The sequence below is a fragment of the Odontesthes bonariensis genome, chromosome 7 (genome assembly GCF_027942865.1).
Source record: "Odontesthes bonariensis isolate fOdoBon6 chromosome 7, fOdoBon6.hap1, whole genome shotgun sequence".
NCBI lineage: Eukaryota > Metazoa > Chordata > Actinopteri > Atheriniformes > Atherinopsidae > Odontesthes > Odontesthes bonariensis.
The window spans coordinates 22,308,772-22,328,809 of record NC_134512.1 but is presented as its reverse complement, the minus strand read 5'-3'; the positions used below and the strand labels follow the sequence as shown (position 1 = coordinate 22,328,809).

At 41.1% G+C, this 20,038-nt stretch overlaps 2 protein-coding genes across 2 annotated transcripts; both read right to left on the bottom strand.

The window, feature by feature from the left end:
* Positions 1-21: 21 nt before the first annotated feature.
* LOC142384129 (tyrosine-protein kinase CSK-like) lies at positions 22-14,554 on the bottom strand. Its single transcript, XM_075470109.1, has 13 exons — positions 14,097-14,554; positions 8,343-8,448; positions 8,129-8,242; positions 7,874-7,986; positions 5,488-5,707; positions 3,746-3,839; positions 3,554-3,619; positions 3,023-3,122; positions 2,846-2,936; positions 2,669-2,742; positions 1,280-1,475; positions 1,097-1,183; positions 22-939 (listed from the first exon to the last, which is right to left on the bottom strand). The coding sequence occupies exons 2-13, from the start codon at positions 8,355-8,357 to the stop codon at positions 766-768; spliced, it is 1,344 nt and encodes a 447-aa protein (XP_075326224.1). The 5' UTR covers positions 8,358-8,448; positions 14,097-14,554; the 3' UTR covers positions 22-765.
* A 146-nt stretch (positions 14,555-14,700) lies between these two features.
* On the bottom strand, positions 14,701-19,661 carry edc3 (enhancer of mRNA decapping 3 homolog (S. cerevisiae)). The gene is made up of 7 exons (XM_075471020.1): positions 19,516-19,661; positions 19,126-19,291; positions 18,791-19,005; positions 18,357-18,695; positions 18,108-18,261; positions 17,477-17,694; positions 14,701-17,371 (listed from the first exon to the last, which is right to left on the bottom strand). Exons 2-7 carry the CDS (start codon positions 19,287-19,289, stop codon positions 17,037-17,039), a joined length of 1,425 nt encoding a protein of 474 aa, XP_075327135.1. The 5' UTR covers positions 19,290-19,291; positions 19,516-19,661; the 3' UTR covers positions 14,701-17,036.
* Between the last annotated feature and the right edge of the window lie 377 nt (positions 19,662-20,038).

Sequence of the window (20,038 nt, the reverse complement as noted above, 5' to 3'; positions counted from 1 at the left end):
AAGAAAACATTTTATATTAAAATTTTAATTGTTGAAAATGGCAGAATGTCAAATTTATATTCAACATAAAAATCCAGACAGTTTTATTAAACCCAAAGGCTCACATAGTGAAAAAAATGTCAGATTAAAATTTTGAACAAAAAAAATTTGGTTTTACAAAAATGCACTACATGGTGTTATATCAGCACGTGAGCTTCATTTTTTTTTTTTTTACTTGAAATAAGATCAAAAAGCCAAGGCCCACCTAATATCATTTAACAATGAGAAATAAAGCTGCACAACAGTCATTTTAATTTAGTCCAACAGACACAAGAATTCAACATTCGTGCAAACAGGTGTACCTGGCAACTATAAAAAACAAAAACGGACACCATGAATCCAGTCAACTGAGTGCAACGATTTATAGCTGACAAGTTCAAACCTAAAACATGTCACCAATATGACGATAGACGTAAAAATATGAAAACATATCAAGGCACTTTGGCTCTGAGGCAGTGCTGTGTTCTAAGGAAAAACTTGATGATCTGACAGTTACTCATTATCTCTTGATAACAAACCTTTTAGTCCTACGCAACAGAACCAGTGAGAGTTGTCGTAGTTTAAATGAAGCAGAAGTTTGACACCGTTACAATTAAAGAAAACACTTTTTGCTGTGATATTTGAAAAAAAAAAAAAGTAAAGTCGTCAACATTTTTTTTTTTTTTTTCTCCAATTTTTTTCCTCAGGTTATGGTCCAAGTAATCAGAAATGAAAAGAGGAAGAAAATCACTTTTTCTGACTGATGTGTTGTAGCCACTCCTTCAGCATGTGAAAGCTTGGTCGAGCAGCAGGATCCAGGTTCCAGCACTGTTTCATGATGTTATACACGACTTCAGGACAGCCATCTGGACAGTCCATTTTGTAACCCTTCTCCACCCGTGGCACCACATCTTTCAAGGGCTACGGAAAAAAATAAAAAACGGTTTCTGTAAAGTATTTTCTGACAGCAGAAAACCCAACTAAATGCGTTTAACATGTGTAAAGCTTGTGTTCTGTCCCCCAAACATTCAATACATTAAAGAACGGTTTACTAGAAACCTCTGACATTGATACTTACAATTCTTGGATAAGGCACACGACCAAAGGAGTAAATCTCCCAAAGCAGAATTCCATAGCTCCAAACATCTGATTTGGTGGAAAATTTCTGTGATTAAGAGAAAAGTATACATGAGAGGCTTTTCACGATGTGTGGGTACACGTGGAAAAGCGAACCACTCAGAACGGTGCTGCAGCAGTGTACCTTTTCTCTGAGGGCCTCCGGTGACGTCCACTTCACAGGCAGCTTAGCTGTATCCTGAGTGGAAGAGGCCTCCTTGGTCAAACCAAAGTCACTGACTTTGGCAATGTTGTCATCCGACACAAGAACATTTCGGGCTGCTAAGTCTCGATGCACAAAGTTGTTGGCCTCCAGGTAAGCCATGGCTTCACAAACATCTCTGTTGAACACAAAAAGTATACACCGAGTTCAGGTATGCGTTGAACCCAATGTTGTTTATTATTATTATCATCATTATTAAAGATGTACCGTCAAGTTTTCTGACAGATATACCAAATTCATTTATCGAGTGAGAACTGGTTAAAAAAAAAATCCATCCCCCCAAACAATTATCTGTTCACACATTGTATCCATGACACCTACATAATTTCAAACTCACAAACCTGTCAAGAGCAGCCACACTCTGCCCTCGGGGTAGCTGAAGTTGCACTTGCACATGCGAGATACAGCCGTGAACACAGTTTCTAATTTAACATGCGTGTGCACTCGGATTACATTCTCCTCTAGTTGGCAGCACAAAGTCTACTTATTTCCATGATATGATATTTCAGTTCCCCTAATTTGCAATGAGACTGAGTAAGATTTAAAAAAAATCATTATACGAAAATATGACACCACAGGCTAAGAGGGAACATTCAGTAAGAATCTAAATGTATCAGAAAAAATGAACAAAACAACAGACACAGACAGCGGTAAAAACAGTTTGCCACCATTCATTTAAACTGACTAGAGGTTATCAAGGAACTGATTTTCAGTCCTCTCTGTAAGGGATTTCTCATTTTCTAGCTCGCTGAAAAGAGATCTCGCACGTTCAGCTCTCTCTACCCAAATTTCAACTAGAAATCGAGGTTGAAATTGCTGTTGGTGCTCACCGGTGTTACAAGCCAGCCTAATTCATTCTCAGTATCATGAAACATCTGTAAACCTGTCGTCTTTTTCAGCTCATCATTTATTTGTACAATTTTGGTTGCACATTTTATGCTGCTCTATATTGTAAGAAAACAGATACATATTCACACGGCTCTTCTCGTCCTTAAAAAATGCGTTTACATACGGATACTAAACGCCGCTTAGTGGTGCAGTTAGTAAAGATTTATGGATCTAACAGCATAAAAAGGCCGAGCTTGGACGAGCCCGTAATTAAACCACTGGAAGTATGCAGTGTAATCATGTTGGAGGTATCTTCTGCACATTGTGCTTCGCTGCACAACCAACTTCACAGATAAATTTTCGCCTCACACCGAGTCTTGGACCCCCCCCCATAATAGAGAGCATGGTGATTTAATATAGAACCTAAATGTAGGCTACACCACTACACAGCCTAACACTATGAAACACCGCAGAGATACTCACAAAGTAAAATTAAGGAGTGCATCTCCAACGAGTACTGTACGACCTCTGGAACGTAAATAGTCAACCAAACAGCCCTGGAAAAAAAAAATACATAAAATAACTTGTTAGACATCCACAAGAGTTTTTCTGGATGTCATATTTTACAGTCTTCCATCTATCAGACAGTATGGGACCTACCTTGGCCATATATTCGGTAACTATAAAAAGACTTCCTTTCTCCTCCACAATCACTCCAAGCAGCTGTACCAGGTTATTGTGCCGTAGTTGCCTGATGAAGGAGAAGAGCGTGCACACACGTTACTGTGAGTTCATTTGTGCTTGTCGGAAACAACAACTACGGACTTATTTCCTTACGTCATGACAGAGGCCTCTGCGATAAAAGCCTGTGCCGTGGCATCATTCTTTATGCACTTCACAGCTACTTTAGTCCCTCTGTAGTCTCCCACCATGACATCTGTAACAGTCACAAACAATGACCACATAATGACGACCGGTGAATTTGAATGCATTTGATCCTGAGCAGGAAAAACACATGTTCACAGGGGATCCTGTTAGATGACAACGGTTATTCAAATTTATGTGGTGATGCAAAAAGAGAAGACACAATCTTTGTTTAAGCTTCCTTCTTATCCTGTGGGGCACAGGATAAGAAGGAATATGTTATTCTTGGCCAAGCATTTCGCTAACCTCTCACTCTGCTTGTCAGGAACACGCTGTTTTAAAGGCAAAATGCTGCTAATCATGCTAACCACCTCTTTATGCATAATTTATAAGCTTCAGCTTTTCCACTGTGCTCATATTCCCACAAAACATTTCTGACACATGCAAGCAATGAAACAGACCAAGCTCGTCTTTACTATGCAGCGGAAACAAAAAGCTACTCACCTCCAAATTCTCCTTTTCCAATAACCTGCTGCAGCTTCAGGTCCTTTCTGTTCATCGACCAGCCGCCTGTTGGCCAATTAAAGAAGAAACGCATACAGTTAAAATATAACAAATACATATGACCCATACAGGCTCTAATACACAAAAAGTCTACATTGCAGCAGTTTTAGAAATAAACAAAGTGGGACTCACTCCTGGAAAACTCATCCTGAGCTGCCACTGTCCCCTCCTCCAGCTTTGGCTTGATTAGTTTGGTACACAGACCATCAGCATCTTTGGTGTAGTGCTGGAACAATGAAAGTTATATGACAATGTGCACAGTTTAAAATGAACAGGACAGCCAAAAAAAATAATCAAAACACGATACTTCCAACTCAGAGACTATGTATCATTCAGAATCCAAAGCTCACCTCTGTTTAATTGAATAAGTTGCAGAGTATGGTCACAAACTCTCTGAGAATCATTTTAAGTCTATTTTGCACAAACTCTGATCAGCGGCAGAACCGTCTGGTTCTAAATGTTTTTTTCCTTCAACTGTTGCCAAAATGTCACTTGCTCAAAGGGTTTAGTGCCCTGAGATGAGTTGTGCTGTAAATTGCAGCACCACAAATAAAGGTAGGTTGAAGTGTTCCATGTGGTTGTTGCGCTAACTGAAAAAGCTGGCAGGCCCAAGGCAGCCCTCCTTATATGTACAATATCCCTCGCACAGTGTGTCACTTGATTTCTTCTAAGAGGGGGAGGACCCAAGTCATGCAGAAACTTAGAAACAAGACAAACGCCTTATCAAGATGGTCTCAACTCAGTAGATTAGGATCTTTTGGATCCCTGCAAAGCTAACTGAAAGCCTGCTGATATACTGAGTGCACAGTGTTTCACAAGAGATGTTAAACATTTTTTCTTAAGGTTTTTTTTTTTTTTTTTTTTTAAATGGAACGTTAGATTTAATTCTCATATTAAGCTATTTTAAAATCGACTAATGCTGCCCCTTTCTCATGCACCACAAACATTAGGTGTTGGGTTATCTTTTCCATCTTAGTAAAGTTCTTTTCTTTTGATAAGTCCTTCAAACTTAAATGCAAACTCAAAGGGGAAATATCAGTTTTACGGTACATCCTTTCTATTGTTGTCAAAAGGTTGTTGACTCTTTATGGCCTCATAAAAGCACATTCAATTCAACAGAACCATAAACCACTGGAACCAATTTCAGAGCTACACGGCTTGTCATATATATGCCCAATCTTAACAGGAGGCCCTTTGTTGGCTTTTCAAAATAAACCCTTAGCAATCTAACTGATAGCTCTTTATTTTTATGCCCTTTTTACGAGCATAAGAACAGAGTTTAGTGGGTGAACTCCTTCTGTCTTAGGATCTCTTGTGAATTCATACAGCATTTGATATTCTTGATTTTTTAAGAAAACTGAAGCAGACAACAGTATGACCTTTGTCCAAATGAATAAAGCTGCAATGAAAGTGTGTATTACACAGAAACGTCTGTACCACAGTTCAGAAGCAAACAGTGAGCGGTGTGTCAGAGTGACCAATAGAGGGCTGTCTGATCAAATAAAGTAAATAGATAGTGGAAAAATGGAAAAACCTGAGTGATATTGAGTTTATTTGTACATGCCAGCTTTTTTCTATTTAATTCATAGTAAGCTAAAGTTGAAAATAAGATTATCACACAGGAAAAGGAGTCAGTTTGAGAGTAAAGGTCTCTGTTCTTTTTGAGGTTAGAACTCTGAACCTCCGCATACTGTTCACTTCCTCTTCGACACTTCCTGTTCATTATATGTTCCAGGAACTGCACATCATCTCTGAAGTGGTACAGTTGGGACAGGACTCTTAAACCAGCACAGAGTGGACTCAATATAGCATCAGACCAAACACCAATGTCACTTAGTTTTTTTTAGCGGACAACACCTGATCTCGTGTCTCACCTCCATCAGCTGCATGAGGTTCTCAAAATAGACCTCATCGTCGATGGTGAGCTTGCCATTGTTGTAGATGATGCGGTAGTGCTCCACCTTACCATCGCAGCTCACACAGAGAGTGTAGTCACCGGGGAAGTTGGTGCTCTCTCGCACCAAAAACAGGCCATTCTCAGGGGGGTTAAGCAGCTCCTCTGCCTGATCCCGAGTTATCTTCCCATGAAACCATCTGGAAGTAGAAAAGCCAGCGAAGACTGAGATAAACAGAGCAAAACTAGATATATCATTGTCTTCTTTGCCACTTAAGATGTTGAAACTGGCTTTTGTTTTCAAAAGTATTTTACACATAATGAATGTAATCTTAAAAAAAAAAATCTATATTTTATGCTTGTAGTTTCCATATTTGGAAGCTGTTCCCGTGAAAAAGAGCAGAAACAGTTGTGGTCTTAATGTCTCCTTTCCAAGTTGTCCTTCCTTTAGTTTTTAGAGTTTTTAGAATCTCTTCCCTTATACATTCTTCTTATTGTTGTTCAAGGAGTAAGTGCCTGCAGTATGGATTTTTGTCCTATTCATTCACTGCTCAAGAGTTAAAAAGGAATTTATTCATAGTTTAAATTTCTCAATCAACTGTGCAGTCAATACCAACTCATTTTCTATGGACTTGTAGGCTTATTGTTACACATAATTCTTCTTATTCTATCTTAAATCTAGTGTCCTGAGAGGTGCGTTTCCTTAAGTGCAGAATTATTCATTTGTCGAGGTGAGAGTAGGTGGATGAGTTTGAGACAGGTCCCGTTCCGTCAGCAACATCCCTCAGAAGCTATTTAGCTGAGTTTCATGAACCTTAGTGAAGAGGTGGAGAATGAGCAAAAAAGGGATGATCCGGGCTTTCTTAAGAAATGCAAAATTTTGCTTTTCTTACGGGTCAGCACAAACCTATTGGATAAATGGATCTAATGAGCGCTGCAGAAAGTATCATTACTTGTGTTATCCATACAAATTTGCTTTAACCTGTCTCCACACAATCTGAGCTTTGAGTTTCTTGTTTAGACAATACAAAAAAAAACACTTATACTTCAGAATTAGGCCCAGGGTGGAATAGGTTTGTCAAATTTTTTTTTTTTAAATATTAGTCCCTGTCAGCATCCGATGGAAAGCATCAAACCTATTTAAAAGACGTCAGTGTGTAAAAACAGGAAGAGTTAAATGAGAGTCTCCGATGGTTCATAAAGCCATCCTGCCGTTTCTGACCTGGGTGGCTGGTTTATTTCTATAAGTCTTTGAGAAATAATCATCCATTCATGTTTAATCAATGATATGATATCATAAGTATCCTCAAATGGGCCTTTAATGCAAATACTTCAAATAATATTTTCAGCATCCAGATGTATAGATTACAATATTTTGCATCTTCACTGTGACCAGTTTTATTACTGAGGCAGTAACATATTCAAATGGAGCTTTCAGAATGTACAGTATCAGCATTTGCATGTGGCTCCAAAAGAAATTTCAATATCACACAGATAACCTTGTTGGAAAGCTCAGACAAAAGGCCTTTCGTCATAGAAATACAAGCATTTTCCCTCTGATTTGTAGGAAGAGGCTTGTGGAAGCAGTTTTCCTTTCAGTCCTTTATTATGGGATGTTATTTCATGGGCAAAAAAAAATAAATAAATAAATAAATAAATCAAAAAGTCTCTACATTCCCTAAACTACTTTGCTTTCATATCATGTGCTGGTGACATTTTCTAAATTGAGAAACACATCTTGCGTTATGAGGTGAGTCTTTTGAGAAGTATCTGTTTTTTTTTAAAACAGCTTAACAGCTAACAGTGTACATGAGAGCAAAGATGTTTTCTATAACCATGGGTACATTAGTCTAATGGGAGCTCATGCAGGGAGCTTACATCTTCCTGACAGATATGTCAAATTAATTTTCATATCACTTATCTTTGTATTGCGTGTGTTGGTTCTTATATAGTAAGTGCAGTTTCATCTTCAAAAAGTCATCTGAGACATCATTTTGTGATCAAGTGCACTATAAATAAGCCTATCATTCATGCACAGACACATTCAGACACATGGAAACGCATCACATGGGCAAACAGGGAGATTTTTGAGATTACTTCAGTCTGAAGTAGAAAAGAAACAACAGGAAGCTCTGCTGAGTTCATGCAAAGCTTAGGTGGAGGCACTGCAATGACAACACCTCCCATTCGAGCTGTGGTCTCCATTCGCACAACCACAGCATCACTGCCACGACAAATAGGCCATCAGCCTTCTGCGAACATGCAGCCGTAGACAGCGGATACATTCATCTAATGATGGTTGCTTTGGCAGTGAAAGATAAATTGGATTTCAGAAGTTAAGAAACCAAGATAAGTGGTTTACTCACGGCATCAGACTCAGCTTTCCGCCAGATTTCACACCTTCTCTTTTCTGAACATAGTTGGAAGGTATTGTTCCCTCGAGGCCTGCAGCATTTCTAGCTTTGTACCAGTTAGGGTCCTGAAACACAAAGCGTCAGCAATGTCCATAAGTAATTTGATAGTAAAGTTATTGCATGTGCTCTCATGTTTAAAGACAGTGACTGCATACTGCACAGTCAAACACGACACGTTGGCTTGAAAGGAATAAAGGCTGGATTTACTTTTGTGACAACGACGATCGTCAACACGTCTCCTTTGTTAAACGGCAGGTCCTGCTCTGATGTGCCCTTGAAGTTGTACCTGGCCACACACTCTGTGCCCTGTGGCCATGGACTCTGTAACAATGTTAGCGGATCACATGTAACTTCAAAAAAAATATACAACAATAATCATTTTGATGCGCACAAATGTTTGGACTCCACAGGTCTTTCTTACCTGGACCTCTGTCATGGTGAGGTGCTTCTATCCTCTCACAGGTGAGGTTTGCCAGCTGCTACCATTAGAGCTGATAAACACACACACACACACACACACACAGTACCTATAAAGAGAAATAGAGCTGTGAGTAGGATGCTCTCGCTTCAGTGACATTCCCCTCACCACAAACAAATTCTCAGGAAGACATTAAATTTGTGGTTTTTCTGTGCAGATGTGCCTGGTATTTCAAAGTGTACAGGTCAGCCATTATCTGAAGGCACGAGAGTAATATCCGATCAGACAGTGCCAGTAAAAATAACTTGCTCATACGGAAAGCAGAACTAACAAGCCTTCCTTTTTAACTCACACTTTCACAACTGGTGCAGAATGTTTCCATGACGCAGGACATTGGTGTACATATAGAGCAGCTTTCTGTGTTCAGACAGACCAAAAATACACAAAGCAAGATTTTTATTCGAACATCCGTCATTGGAAGGACAAAAGGAAGAAAACTTGATTCGCCTTGTATTTTGTGTTGTATATGGAAACCCAGTTAATTTATTCCTCCATCTTAGCCTCGGTTACTGGACCCTATAGGAATCAAGATAGCTCTCTTCCAGCACTGGAATGCAAACTTGTGGTGAGATCTGACCAGACTCAAGAGATTTGTCCAGCCCAGCACTTCTTTATGCCAGTAAAGCAGCCACTACGACACTGGCCTGAGTCACCCCAGGGCCAGTGTTTCCATGATACATACACAGCAAATCATAGCAGAGGCGTCATAGTTAAATGATGACCTATGGATTAAGTCATGCTCAATTTTCCCCTGTTGTCCCACTTCCTTTCTTCCTCTTTTAGTTCCCAGGGAGAGGCGGAACGGCTCTGTGATCAGGGAAAATACTGGCTTTGACAATTTGTCACTTTGCATGAGGTCACATCCTTCGACATGTCCACTACTGTGCAGTTAACTCCCTGTACGACATCCTAGGTTTACAATATGTCGATACTGAGGTGGGATGCTTAGAAACATGAAAGAAAGGACACTCTTCTCCAGCTCTTCCTTTTAGAAACATATTGCTCTGGATCATTATCACAGACAACCAAACAAGACCAAAAACTCCCACGTGCCATTGGGAGGATTGTCATTACTCGGTGTAGTTTGTGGCAGATGTTGTCCCCTGTGGAGCACTGCAGCTGTCTCCTGCACGAGGGACAAAAGTATGTGGATGCATTTCCCACACCAATCAACTTCCTCCCCGTTCATCCCAGTCCACAAATGTTACACTTTGACATTTCACACAGTGCAGAGGGTCAAGAAGAAAAAAGATGAGAGAAAACTTTCACAGTTCAACTTCTCTTGCAGAAACTTAAAAAAATAACAATAATTAAAAATGAGAAGCTCAAACAAAATGACTTTGTTTTCTTGAACCATTTTTCAGAACTATAAAACGAGAAATAAAAAGAATACAGCCAAATCAGAAAATGTTAGCCATTAGCTCAAAGCACTGGCACATATAACTCATGATACTGGAGCAGTGTGTAGGATTTAGTGGCATCTAACAACGACTTTGCCCACTGCAACAGACTGCAACAAACTGAAAATACCATACTTTTCTAAAAGTGATTGTGCCAACTATCTTGCTGATGGTTTGTCCATTATGGGCTAGTGTAGAAACATGATTGTACAACATACCACAGCCTCCTAAATTCTTCATAATCTAGTCTCATAAACAGAACCCATGCTATAAGAAAACTTTAGCAACAGGTTTAAGTCTGTGCTTGACCAATGTCAGCAAGATTCCTCTTCTGCTGGCCATGACTGTCAGATTAAAATAATATAGCATCTATGCAATAGTCGATGAGATGCGATCCACACGAGTATTTGTATGCTGGTCTTTGGTTCAGGATACTGAGGTGAAATAACTGATTCGGTCACCTGTCCTCAATCCATCTGACCTGCAGCTGAAAACTGTTGAAGATCGGACGTAAGACAAACAGACTCAACAATAAGTGAAAGCTGATCAGAAGCATCTTCTGATGTCTCCGGGTCGTAAACAGTGAGTCATTTCCAAGCCTTTTCCACAAAATAATCTTCATGTCACATACTCCTGACCACCTTCCAGAAACATGGCGGTCAAATGACCAACACTAACATATCTAGAGTCATGCTACAAGTGTGGCTAAAAACACATGAAAACTTTGACCCATCTCATGCCAGTTTACACCTGGAAATAGGACGTCGTGCTTACAGCGCTCTGAAATGTTGTTGATTTCAACAGAATGTGTCTGGGAAAAGTCTATGGTGAAAGATATTGCCATGAGAGGAAGTGATCAACTGGGCCAAGGCTTCAACAAAACAATTCTTCTTTAATTCCTCTCCATTGGGACACTGAATGCCTCACGGCAGCAGGCTACTAGCAGCTGAGTGAATGGAACAGTTTGCCATGGAGTCACACTGGCATTTCTAGAGAGCTCTTCATGAGACCACAGCTTTGCCCCTTTCAGGGAGTACACAAGGCTGTCATTGTGAGTCGGTCAAGTTTCTACTGACCCCAGTCTCACTGAGAAGTCCATCATCACCAATCTGGTCAGTAAGCAGCTTTAAATGCAGCAACAGTTCAACCCAGCACGTCTGAAATAGATCAGCTTTTTCCTCAAACGATATCCTGAAGGTATGATGAAATCATCCTGTTTGTACTTTATATATACATATATATATATATCATGCGTGACACAGCACACGTGAACCATGAATTGGCGCATCTAATTGCAGGATTGTGCGTTAGAGTGGAAACAATGAATGACAGCAACTCCCAAAAAGAACAGATAAACCAATAAGCTCACTGACAAAAGGAACCTGAAGGGAGTCAAGAAAGAGCACGAAGCGCACGATCTCTCCAAACTTATTAAACGTGGTGTCATACAGCTTCAGACTGAACAATGTAGCTGTTGTAATGCAAGTCTGCATATTTTCATTATCCATCACAATATCTCTGTTCAAACCAAATCTGTTGGTCAACGTGCCTCTGATTAATAAAAAGGCAGCAGAAGTCTGATCTGCATGATTCAGTGGCAGCTTGACGGCAAAAGAGCAAGACAGAACAGGAACGTAGAAATGTCTTCTCTGGCCTTTAGTGAATCTGCCACTCCCTCACGTACCTGCAGACAAAATCCAAAGTGAAGAATTGTGCCAAGTGCTGCGAGATAAAACTTTTCACCAAGAAACACACTGTTATGCATGACTCTTTAAGTTTAAATGAGAGCAACGTAGCCATCAAATTGATATCCTAAGTAGTGAAAAGTGTATGTACTTCCATACTGCATCGAAGCATAGTTTGGAGATCCTTGTACCTTAGACCTTGGGGTCATAATCCTTCATCCTTTGTCTTTTTCATGTTACATGTCTTCGACTTGTTGAGAGATTGTTTCCTTCAAATAACTGCATCGGCATCCTTTTATTTCTCTGTATTCTATAGAACTTTTACTTGTCATAAAATATCTTTCAAAATATGTTGCACTCACAATAGTGTGCAACTACATTCCTTATGCAGCTATTTTGCTTGTCATCATCATTATTATTATTATCATGATGATGATGATTGTCATTTAATTTTTTTTTCCTTGACGCATGCACGATCAATTTCTGGATCGCTGTCACCTTTGTCAAGCAACAACAAGGCATTTATGAGAGGGCGGGTGCTGGATGGATGGCTTTAAAATATTTGCTTTCATCCAAGACACTCGAGTGTCTGCAGGCAATTCTTTTCCCCTTTTCTTTTAAAAGAAAACAACTTTTCTTTGGTGGTGTCATTTGGTTTGATTGAGAGAATGTAATATTTGTTTAGGTTTTAAAATATGAAGCACTTGGATAAGAAAGTTATTAAATAAAATAGCTGGTTATGGTAGGGCAGAGGGACGGGACCCAAATATGGTTGGGAGTTTAAGCACAGCACTAACACAACCTGCATATACTGTCATACGGTGGTTGAAACATCGAGCTGTGAAAATGACATGTAATTGAGGAGTCCAGAAATGGAATATAGCTATAAAATTCGTGGGAGACTAGACTGGTCTGCAATTATTGATTATTGACATATTATTTTACGGACTTCAGCTGACTTAAGCAAAGTCTTCCGGTTAATCTTTAACGCTGCAAAGTTACTGAATCTCTAACCTTTACAACCAAGTTAAGAATATGAATACATTACCCATAAAATAAAATCATTTCTATTTCATTGAAGCATTATCCCTTCTGGGTGTGCAGCTGGTTCAGTCCTTATCCAGCCTCGGGATACCCTGTTATCGTCACTGTTAAAGCATCAGAGTAACCCTAACAGATATAGAGAATGCAACCATTATTTCTGCCCATAACCACTGAGCTTTTATCTGGCGAGCACACATTGGAAGTTAGAAAATGAGCAGTTTACAGATAAATAAGGAGTGCATGCCAACAGCTCTCCCAGCCGGCCAGATGATTTCCCAAAACCTCTGGCTTCACAGCTGGACTCTGCTGCAGCGGCTTGGCTTCACTGACACAAGTGTTTGCAGGACCTGAGAGAGGAAGTAGGAGTCTGGAGCCTGGTCCCACAATACAAGCCATCATTGTATCACTTTAATGACCCTCAGTTTTTCCCACGAGACTCTATAATACAGGCATGAGAGCGATTTACGGGGTATGTGCCTTTAATGTCTCGTTCATCATAAATAAATAAAACACCAAAACTGACGGGGTGAAACACGGCGGTTCTCAGAGTAACAGGAAGAGACAAATCAATGATTGTTAGTGAAGGGCAATCCCCTTTCATTGTGCATCCAGCCACCAGGGTGAACTTTGCATTTTGTTGCTGCCATCCAAAGTTCAGATGACAAGCGTGGTAGTATGAAAATGTCCAAGTGCAAATATATATATATATAAAAAAAAGAGCACCATATAAGTCAAAGATGCGCGTGCCTGAGCAGCAGACGGACACTTCCTTGCTGCGGCGCTGTGCGCACACCGTGCAGTGCAAGCTGCTCTGCTGATGCGGCGACGCTTTGCTGTGGTTTCATGCAGATGTTCCACCAGCTTAGCATGTCAATACAGTTTGGCACTTTCGAAAACAATAATCTTTAGCGGAAGAGGCCCTGTGCTGACAGACTTCAAAACTTTTCTCACGGAGGAGGGAAAAGTTTCAGCTGTTGGAGCATCACCATCAGACCCAGAAGACCCTGAGCTCCCCTGTTTTAACGGTCCTTTGTTTTATTCAAGGGGCTTTGCTTTTGCGTTTACAAATCCGTCTTTTCCGAGAACGCCAGTCTAAAATAAAGCGAGGTCGTTAGCAAAGCATTGACGATGAATGAAACCACTTTGCAACTTGCAAACATTTCTGAGAGCAGCCGGAAACCTATCCAGGACAGATGTGTTGTCATCAGCGCCATGAGTAACATTACCGACAGTTAAAAGTAACAGAGGAAGGGGGGGGGGGAGAGATGCATGATGCAGCCTCTTCACGCCAGGAAGTCAGAGGAAGTGGCAAAAGTTTAAAGGAGGATGTCAAGAGGGCCACGTCTGTTTAGACAGTATCTAAAAAGTCTGTATTTTTTATGACTGTGAAGCACTTTGACAAGCAATTATTATCTAACAGCAAGTATGGATAAACTCTAGATCTGAACGTACAAGCACTTCAAATGTGTCCTGTTGACTGTGTCCCTATGAGAGCTGTCAGGAAGCAGAAAGTGAGGCGCACACGCTGATAACACCCACAGGCTGTGTTTCACAAAGACGGACCTCACCTGTTTGCAGGTAAAAACCAAAGCGATCTGAAGCGACGACAGGTGACTCGGCTACTTTGCGACGTCCGTTTTCATTTCAGCAACAGCATGTTTCAATTTCCACTCACGCCAGAAAAAAAAAAAAAGAGCGTGACAGTCAATCGAGAGGTGCGAAAAACACATAAGTTCCTGATGAGGAAGAAGTGAAATGTGTCTCAGGTGAGCCAAAACTTCAGCAGTCCAAAATAAAAGCCAACAGGACGGTCGTCGGTGCGCCTCCGGTCAACATTATTTCACACGGCGGGCTTGTGGGAAAAGTACAACTTTCCTGCACTTTTATCTCTGCTCGGTACGTCTGCTGAAAGAGAGTCAAGTTGCACACAGCGACTGAGAAAGCAGCGCAGAACTACGACAGTCAGGCTAATTTGGGTGCACTCCGGGCTGCCCGACTCGTTTTCCCAGTCAGAAACATTCGGTTTTTTTTTTTGTTGCCCCACCTTGATTTTACAGCGCACATGCGCGTTATGATAGTCTGGCTAAAAATACGCTTCCAAACGATCCACTTCAGTGAAGTTGCAGAAGGAATTTGGTCATCAGTGAGGCACAGTTTACAAGAAGTCCACACACATCCGTTGTTAAGTTTTTTATTTTTACTTTTATTGATTCAATCGGCAGACGTGACACATGTGAATGTGAACCGCAGTTTCTGCACAACAGGCATATCAGTGGACTTCAATCTCAAATGAAAACTGCCCCGCGCAGACAAAACCGTCTTTTTAATGCTGAATTGGGAGGTGATCTTAACTCAATGTAACCCGCGATTGATCCGGATTTTTTGACACTTGAACCTGCTTTAAAGGAAACAGCTGGAAGCGGCCCAAGCTCCCTCCGACATCACATTTCTTGGAGAGAAAACGCTTTTTATTTGAGAAGATGGCACTGATAACGCAAAGCTGCCGTCACAGCAGAATGAGGAGGCGCCAAAAGATTTCGTTTCATTGCCTCCTGGTGGCCAAACACAAACCCTGTTTGATTCGCATTCACTAACACTTGGTGAAGTTTCCAGGCCATACTTGTCTGGACAGATGTGACGTTCCACATCAGGCCAGAGGAATGTTGTGTGTGGCAGTACCTTACGCTGAACAAACAAATAAATCATGGGCACATCATAAATTCAATGACTGTTGCAGTTTTATGGCGTTCAACTGTGGCCTCTAAACCACAAACTACACCATTTACCAAAGAGTTCCTGATTCTTGAGCGAACTGCTCTGATTTAGCCCCCACCTGGCCACGCTGCCCTAAGTTGGTGCACGCTTCCCAAAACTAAGACATGTTGATGAGCACAATTATGCAAGCCCAAAACGGCATCATCCAAAATACTGACAAGAGCTGTGACTGAAAAAAACCTCACCGGCAACGCCTCCAAACGCAGCGCAATAAGAGCAGCTCGTCGTGAATTGTACTTCACAGTCTACGCCTTAAGCCTAAAAAAAACACTCTCGGATTAGAGTGTGCCTGAATATACAAACAGACACAAATACTTATTTCTGGACTGCTGCCGATAATTTGTGTGAGACCCAATCTTTTTGGTTCACAGAGCCTACTCAGTGCAGGATGCCGTGAGTAGATTAGCACACATTCAAAATGCACTTCAGTTAAACCCCCCACCGACTTCCACAGTTAGAGTTAAACTTTAGTTCAACATATATATACATGTTCAGACAGCAGTCAAACAGGCTAATGGGTTGTAGTCTGTGAACTGGAACTTTCTGACATCCTGGCATAGCCCTTCACCATTGTGACAAAATAAAGTGGACACACCATCTACTTTCATCCAAATCGTCAGTAACAAGTAAGACTGCAACAGCTTTTACGTGCTGTATCGTGTTATCAGAGCCCTTATAATCACAGCCCAGTCTGCTACAAACAAACTTGCTGTCATATGGAATTTTATCCAATAGCTGCCCCATTCAAAAATGGTAGACTTTGAAAACACAGCATTATATAAATGACAAATACTCCACATTTGCTGAAGTGAAACTTCTAATAAACTTCACGTAAGCTGCAAATACCACTGGCATTCAAACAAGGCCGTTAAGGCCTATTCATGCTTCACGCATATGCCAACTAGCTGTCATTGCGTGAACACGCACAAGTTCCATTCTTACAAAAAATAAAATCAGGTATGAGTCGATTTGTAATGAATCATTCCCCCATTAGAAGTGGGATGGAACATGTGGACTCCTCTACAGCATAGGGAGAAGCTACTCGGAGACAGCTGAAAGAAAAAGATCTACGCCTCTAAAAGCGAATGACCAATGAAAGCGTAGAAAAAACAGCTCATAACAGAACTGGAGCTACATCTAGTAACTGCTCTTTGTTTTTCTCCTGGCTCATGAGCATTCAGTGACTGTACAGCCATCACAACAGTAACGCTGTACGTGACAGTCAGATGAGGATCCAGGCAGACCCACGCTTACTAATACAGAAAACAAAAACTAAATCATATGGACCCCAACAGGAACCATGTATTTGACCCTCAGCTGTGGAAACACCCAGTGTAAGATGGATTTCTGTATCACGGCTTTATACATATTCAACAGATGGCATTAAGAAACGTTCTGTTTAAATATCAGAGATTATCCTATTAAATGTGGAGTTGACCAGTGAGGTCCCACCATCTGTGTACTTTTAACCCATCTTAAACTACACTATTATCTATAGTTTCCGATAGTGAAGATATCTATTTCTAAACAAAACACTTGAAAGCTTTCTCCTCCTCCATCCATTCATACCAACACCTGTGGAACTAGTGTATGCAATAGTGGTCCTTTAGTATGAGGGAAAAGTCCAGTTTACATTAAGAAGTTTCCTGGGAAAACTGACAACCAGCGAACTCTGGAATATAAGGCGCCTAAACCCAAATGGTCAAGGAAGGTGAACGCTTTAATCTGTCGTATTAAGCAGAATGCAAGGGGATGACAAATTTGCAGCCAAAGGGCGAATGGTATTTGATTCCCACTTCTTGAAAAACCTGGCGAGGGACACCTATGTCGCACAGGTAAACCCTGCCGGCCCCCTCGGCCAGGGGAAGCGGAAGGCAAAGCGAGAGGGACCACTTTGCTTCGACTGCATGCCCCTGCCCACTTACAGGGGGATCCAAGCTGAGCACCGGTGCTCTGTTCTGGTTAGACCAATCCGCAGCTGCCCGATACCAAGGCTGATCCATGAGGAATGTGTTCTCGTGACAGTCCAGACAGTTGATGATCAGATCCACCGGGGTGTCTGGAAGGTCTGTTGAGTCAGGGAGAGGAAAAGAAGAAAAACCATGACTGTAAAGATGCAAGGGCCCCAATCAACATAAAGCTTGATTAAAAAAAAGTCACAACACAAGCCCACCTTTGATACTGGACACCTGCTTGCCACCAGTCTTGTTGAAGAGCGTGAGCTCACTGGTCACAGAATCAAGCATCTTGACAAAATTTGGCAGGAACAATATAACCTCCACTTCGTGATTGGCCAGGTGACGACCGCAGCTGATGCCCTGAGCTCCCTGAACATGAGGACCACATAGCAGCGCCACTGTGGGATGCTGATGTAAATTTTTGGGTGTGAATCTGGAAGAAAGGTGATTTAAAAAGAAGTTGAATTTTTTATTTTTTTTTGCAATCCAGAACTAAACTGTTTGGATCTATATGAAGTGTTTTGGGTAAACTGTCGATGTAAAACGAGAAGTCATGAAACAATCGTGAACAGAAATTGAAACCACCATTTCTATTTTTACCAAAACGCAGTTCTTTGATGACTATTGTTATAAAATAAAGAAAAGCACAGCCTTGACTTGAGGGTGGCCACCTGCAAATAAGAAGAAAGACTCGGGTATCGCAGCATTTTCACACATCAAACTTTTGTACGGAACCGAAAGAAGCTGGAGAACTGAGCTGTTTTTGACAGGTGCGGGCTATTCCTTTAGCGACTTTTCATTGGTTAAGCAGAAAAATAAGAAATTTGAACCACACTGCATGCTTACCTGTTGGGCCCTCCTAACAATGTCAGCGCCATCTGACTGGCACAAACTCCGGTCATCTCAAGTCTTCGCTCCAGTGTGAGACCGTGACGCTCGGCTACAGACAACAGACGCTTGTACAGTTCATAGGATATACTCGGCACAACAAGTCCAGAGTCTGTGTGGCGTGAAGGAGAGAAAAAAAAAAATTCTATTTTATTTCACTCTCAAATACGGTCAAGCCATTCTTTCACTGCGGTGCGAAACGCTTACCAGTGCAGTACTCTATGGCCCCGGACTGTGGTACAGTGATCTGTCTGTACACAACAGGTTTGGCCTCCAGGATGTTCTCATCGTGACGGTATCGCGAGGGCGTCTGGTCTTGAGGTGTCCCGCGTGACCTCACACCATTACGTCGCTCTGACGTGTCAATCTCTGAGAAAACGGCTGCTTTGTCAAAAAGGGCCAAGTTGCCCTCAAAATCAAAGTCCGTATCCAGGCCATCGTCAATGCCATCTCCGAAACACTCATCATCTCTTTGCTTCATCTGACCATTTTTCACTCCATTCTTTTTTGGCGTCACTTGGTTTACCCCTCGACTACTTGATGACCCTGATGGGATTCCAATAGCATCAGTTAATAATATGCCACAGCATTCAGGAGGACTCTTGCTTTATTTTTTAGTTAATAAATATAAGAGCACTTACAGGAGTTGTGTCTCCGACGAAACCCTTTAAGCTGGCCCAGTGCATCCAGATGACTTTTAGAGCATTGTTGTGGAGAGTTGAGTTTCTCTACAGATCTGGGGTCACTCTTCGGGACCACAACTGACACACTGCTCATCTTTGTAGATGTAGCGGAGTTTGTCCTGGCATTGTCATTTCTGATGTCTAAAATCTTTAGTTCCTTTATATCAATGGCACTGGAAAGAAGAATGGCCAAAAACATTTCAAATAACTCAAAGTGACAACCACTGACAATAATTCAAAACTGTGACAGGAGACGTAAGATAAAAAGGAAAATAATCTAAAGTAGAATTTACCTAAATGTGACCTCGGGAACGGGGCACTTAACTCCGTTATGGAAAGGTTGTCTTAAGGAGATAGTTTGTGTGGTCTGGTCCACAGATGACACCTCTCCTTGATACACTCCCAGCGTTGGCCCACAGTTAATTGACACCAAACTACCTAACCAGTCCGCAGCCATATCTGAAAAGTGTTACAATATTAATTTAATGTCGATGGTCGATAAATATTAGTAACTAATAACTCTCAGTTGCACCAGCACTCTAACTTTTTTAAACTAGACACAGAAATGCTGATCGCTCGTGGTTACGTTACCACATAAACCGACTAGCGTTAGCTGAGCCCTGTCATCAGGCCAAGTTACTACTTATGGGTTGATTTATAACCGTAACGCTTTCAATAAGTACCTTGGAGTGTTTTTCCTTTTCGGTGTTATGTTGAATCGAACCCCTCTAAAAAACACAAGAGGATAAATTGTAACAATAAGCGCAAAGAATTGTTCTCCTCTATTAGCTTCTTAGCTTTCAGAGCGGCTACTACTGCTAGCTTCCTGTTTCCGGGAGACAGCGCTTTTCAAAATAAGAGGCCTTTCGCTGAATGTGGTTACCAGCAGCAACCACAGACTGTAGCAACGACATTTGTACAACACATGGATTTGATTTCTAAAAAGCTTAGCTTCTGTTTTCTTTTGCATTGAATCTGTTACAACGCTCAAAGTTGAGTAATTTTGTACTTATCAGATAACTCCTACAAGGATTATTTGATTACATTTTAAATCTTTAAAACGACCATTTAACCCGTATTCAGCAAATTAATACATCTTGAAATAATCTGACCCAGCCCTGAGACTGAAGCGTGTAACAGTTTCAGTATCTTTTGGTAAAATGGTACTATATTTCTTAAGGTAGAGCAGTGATTCTGCATATCAGC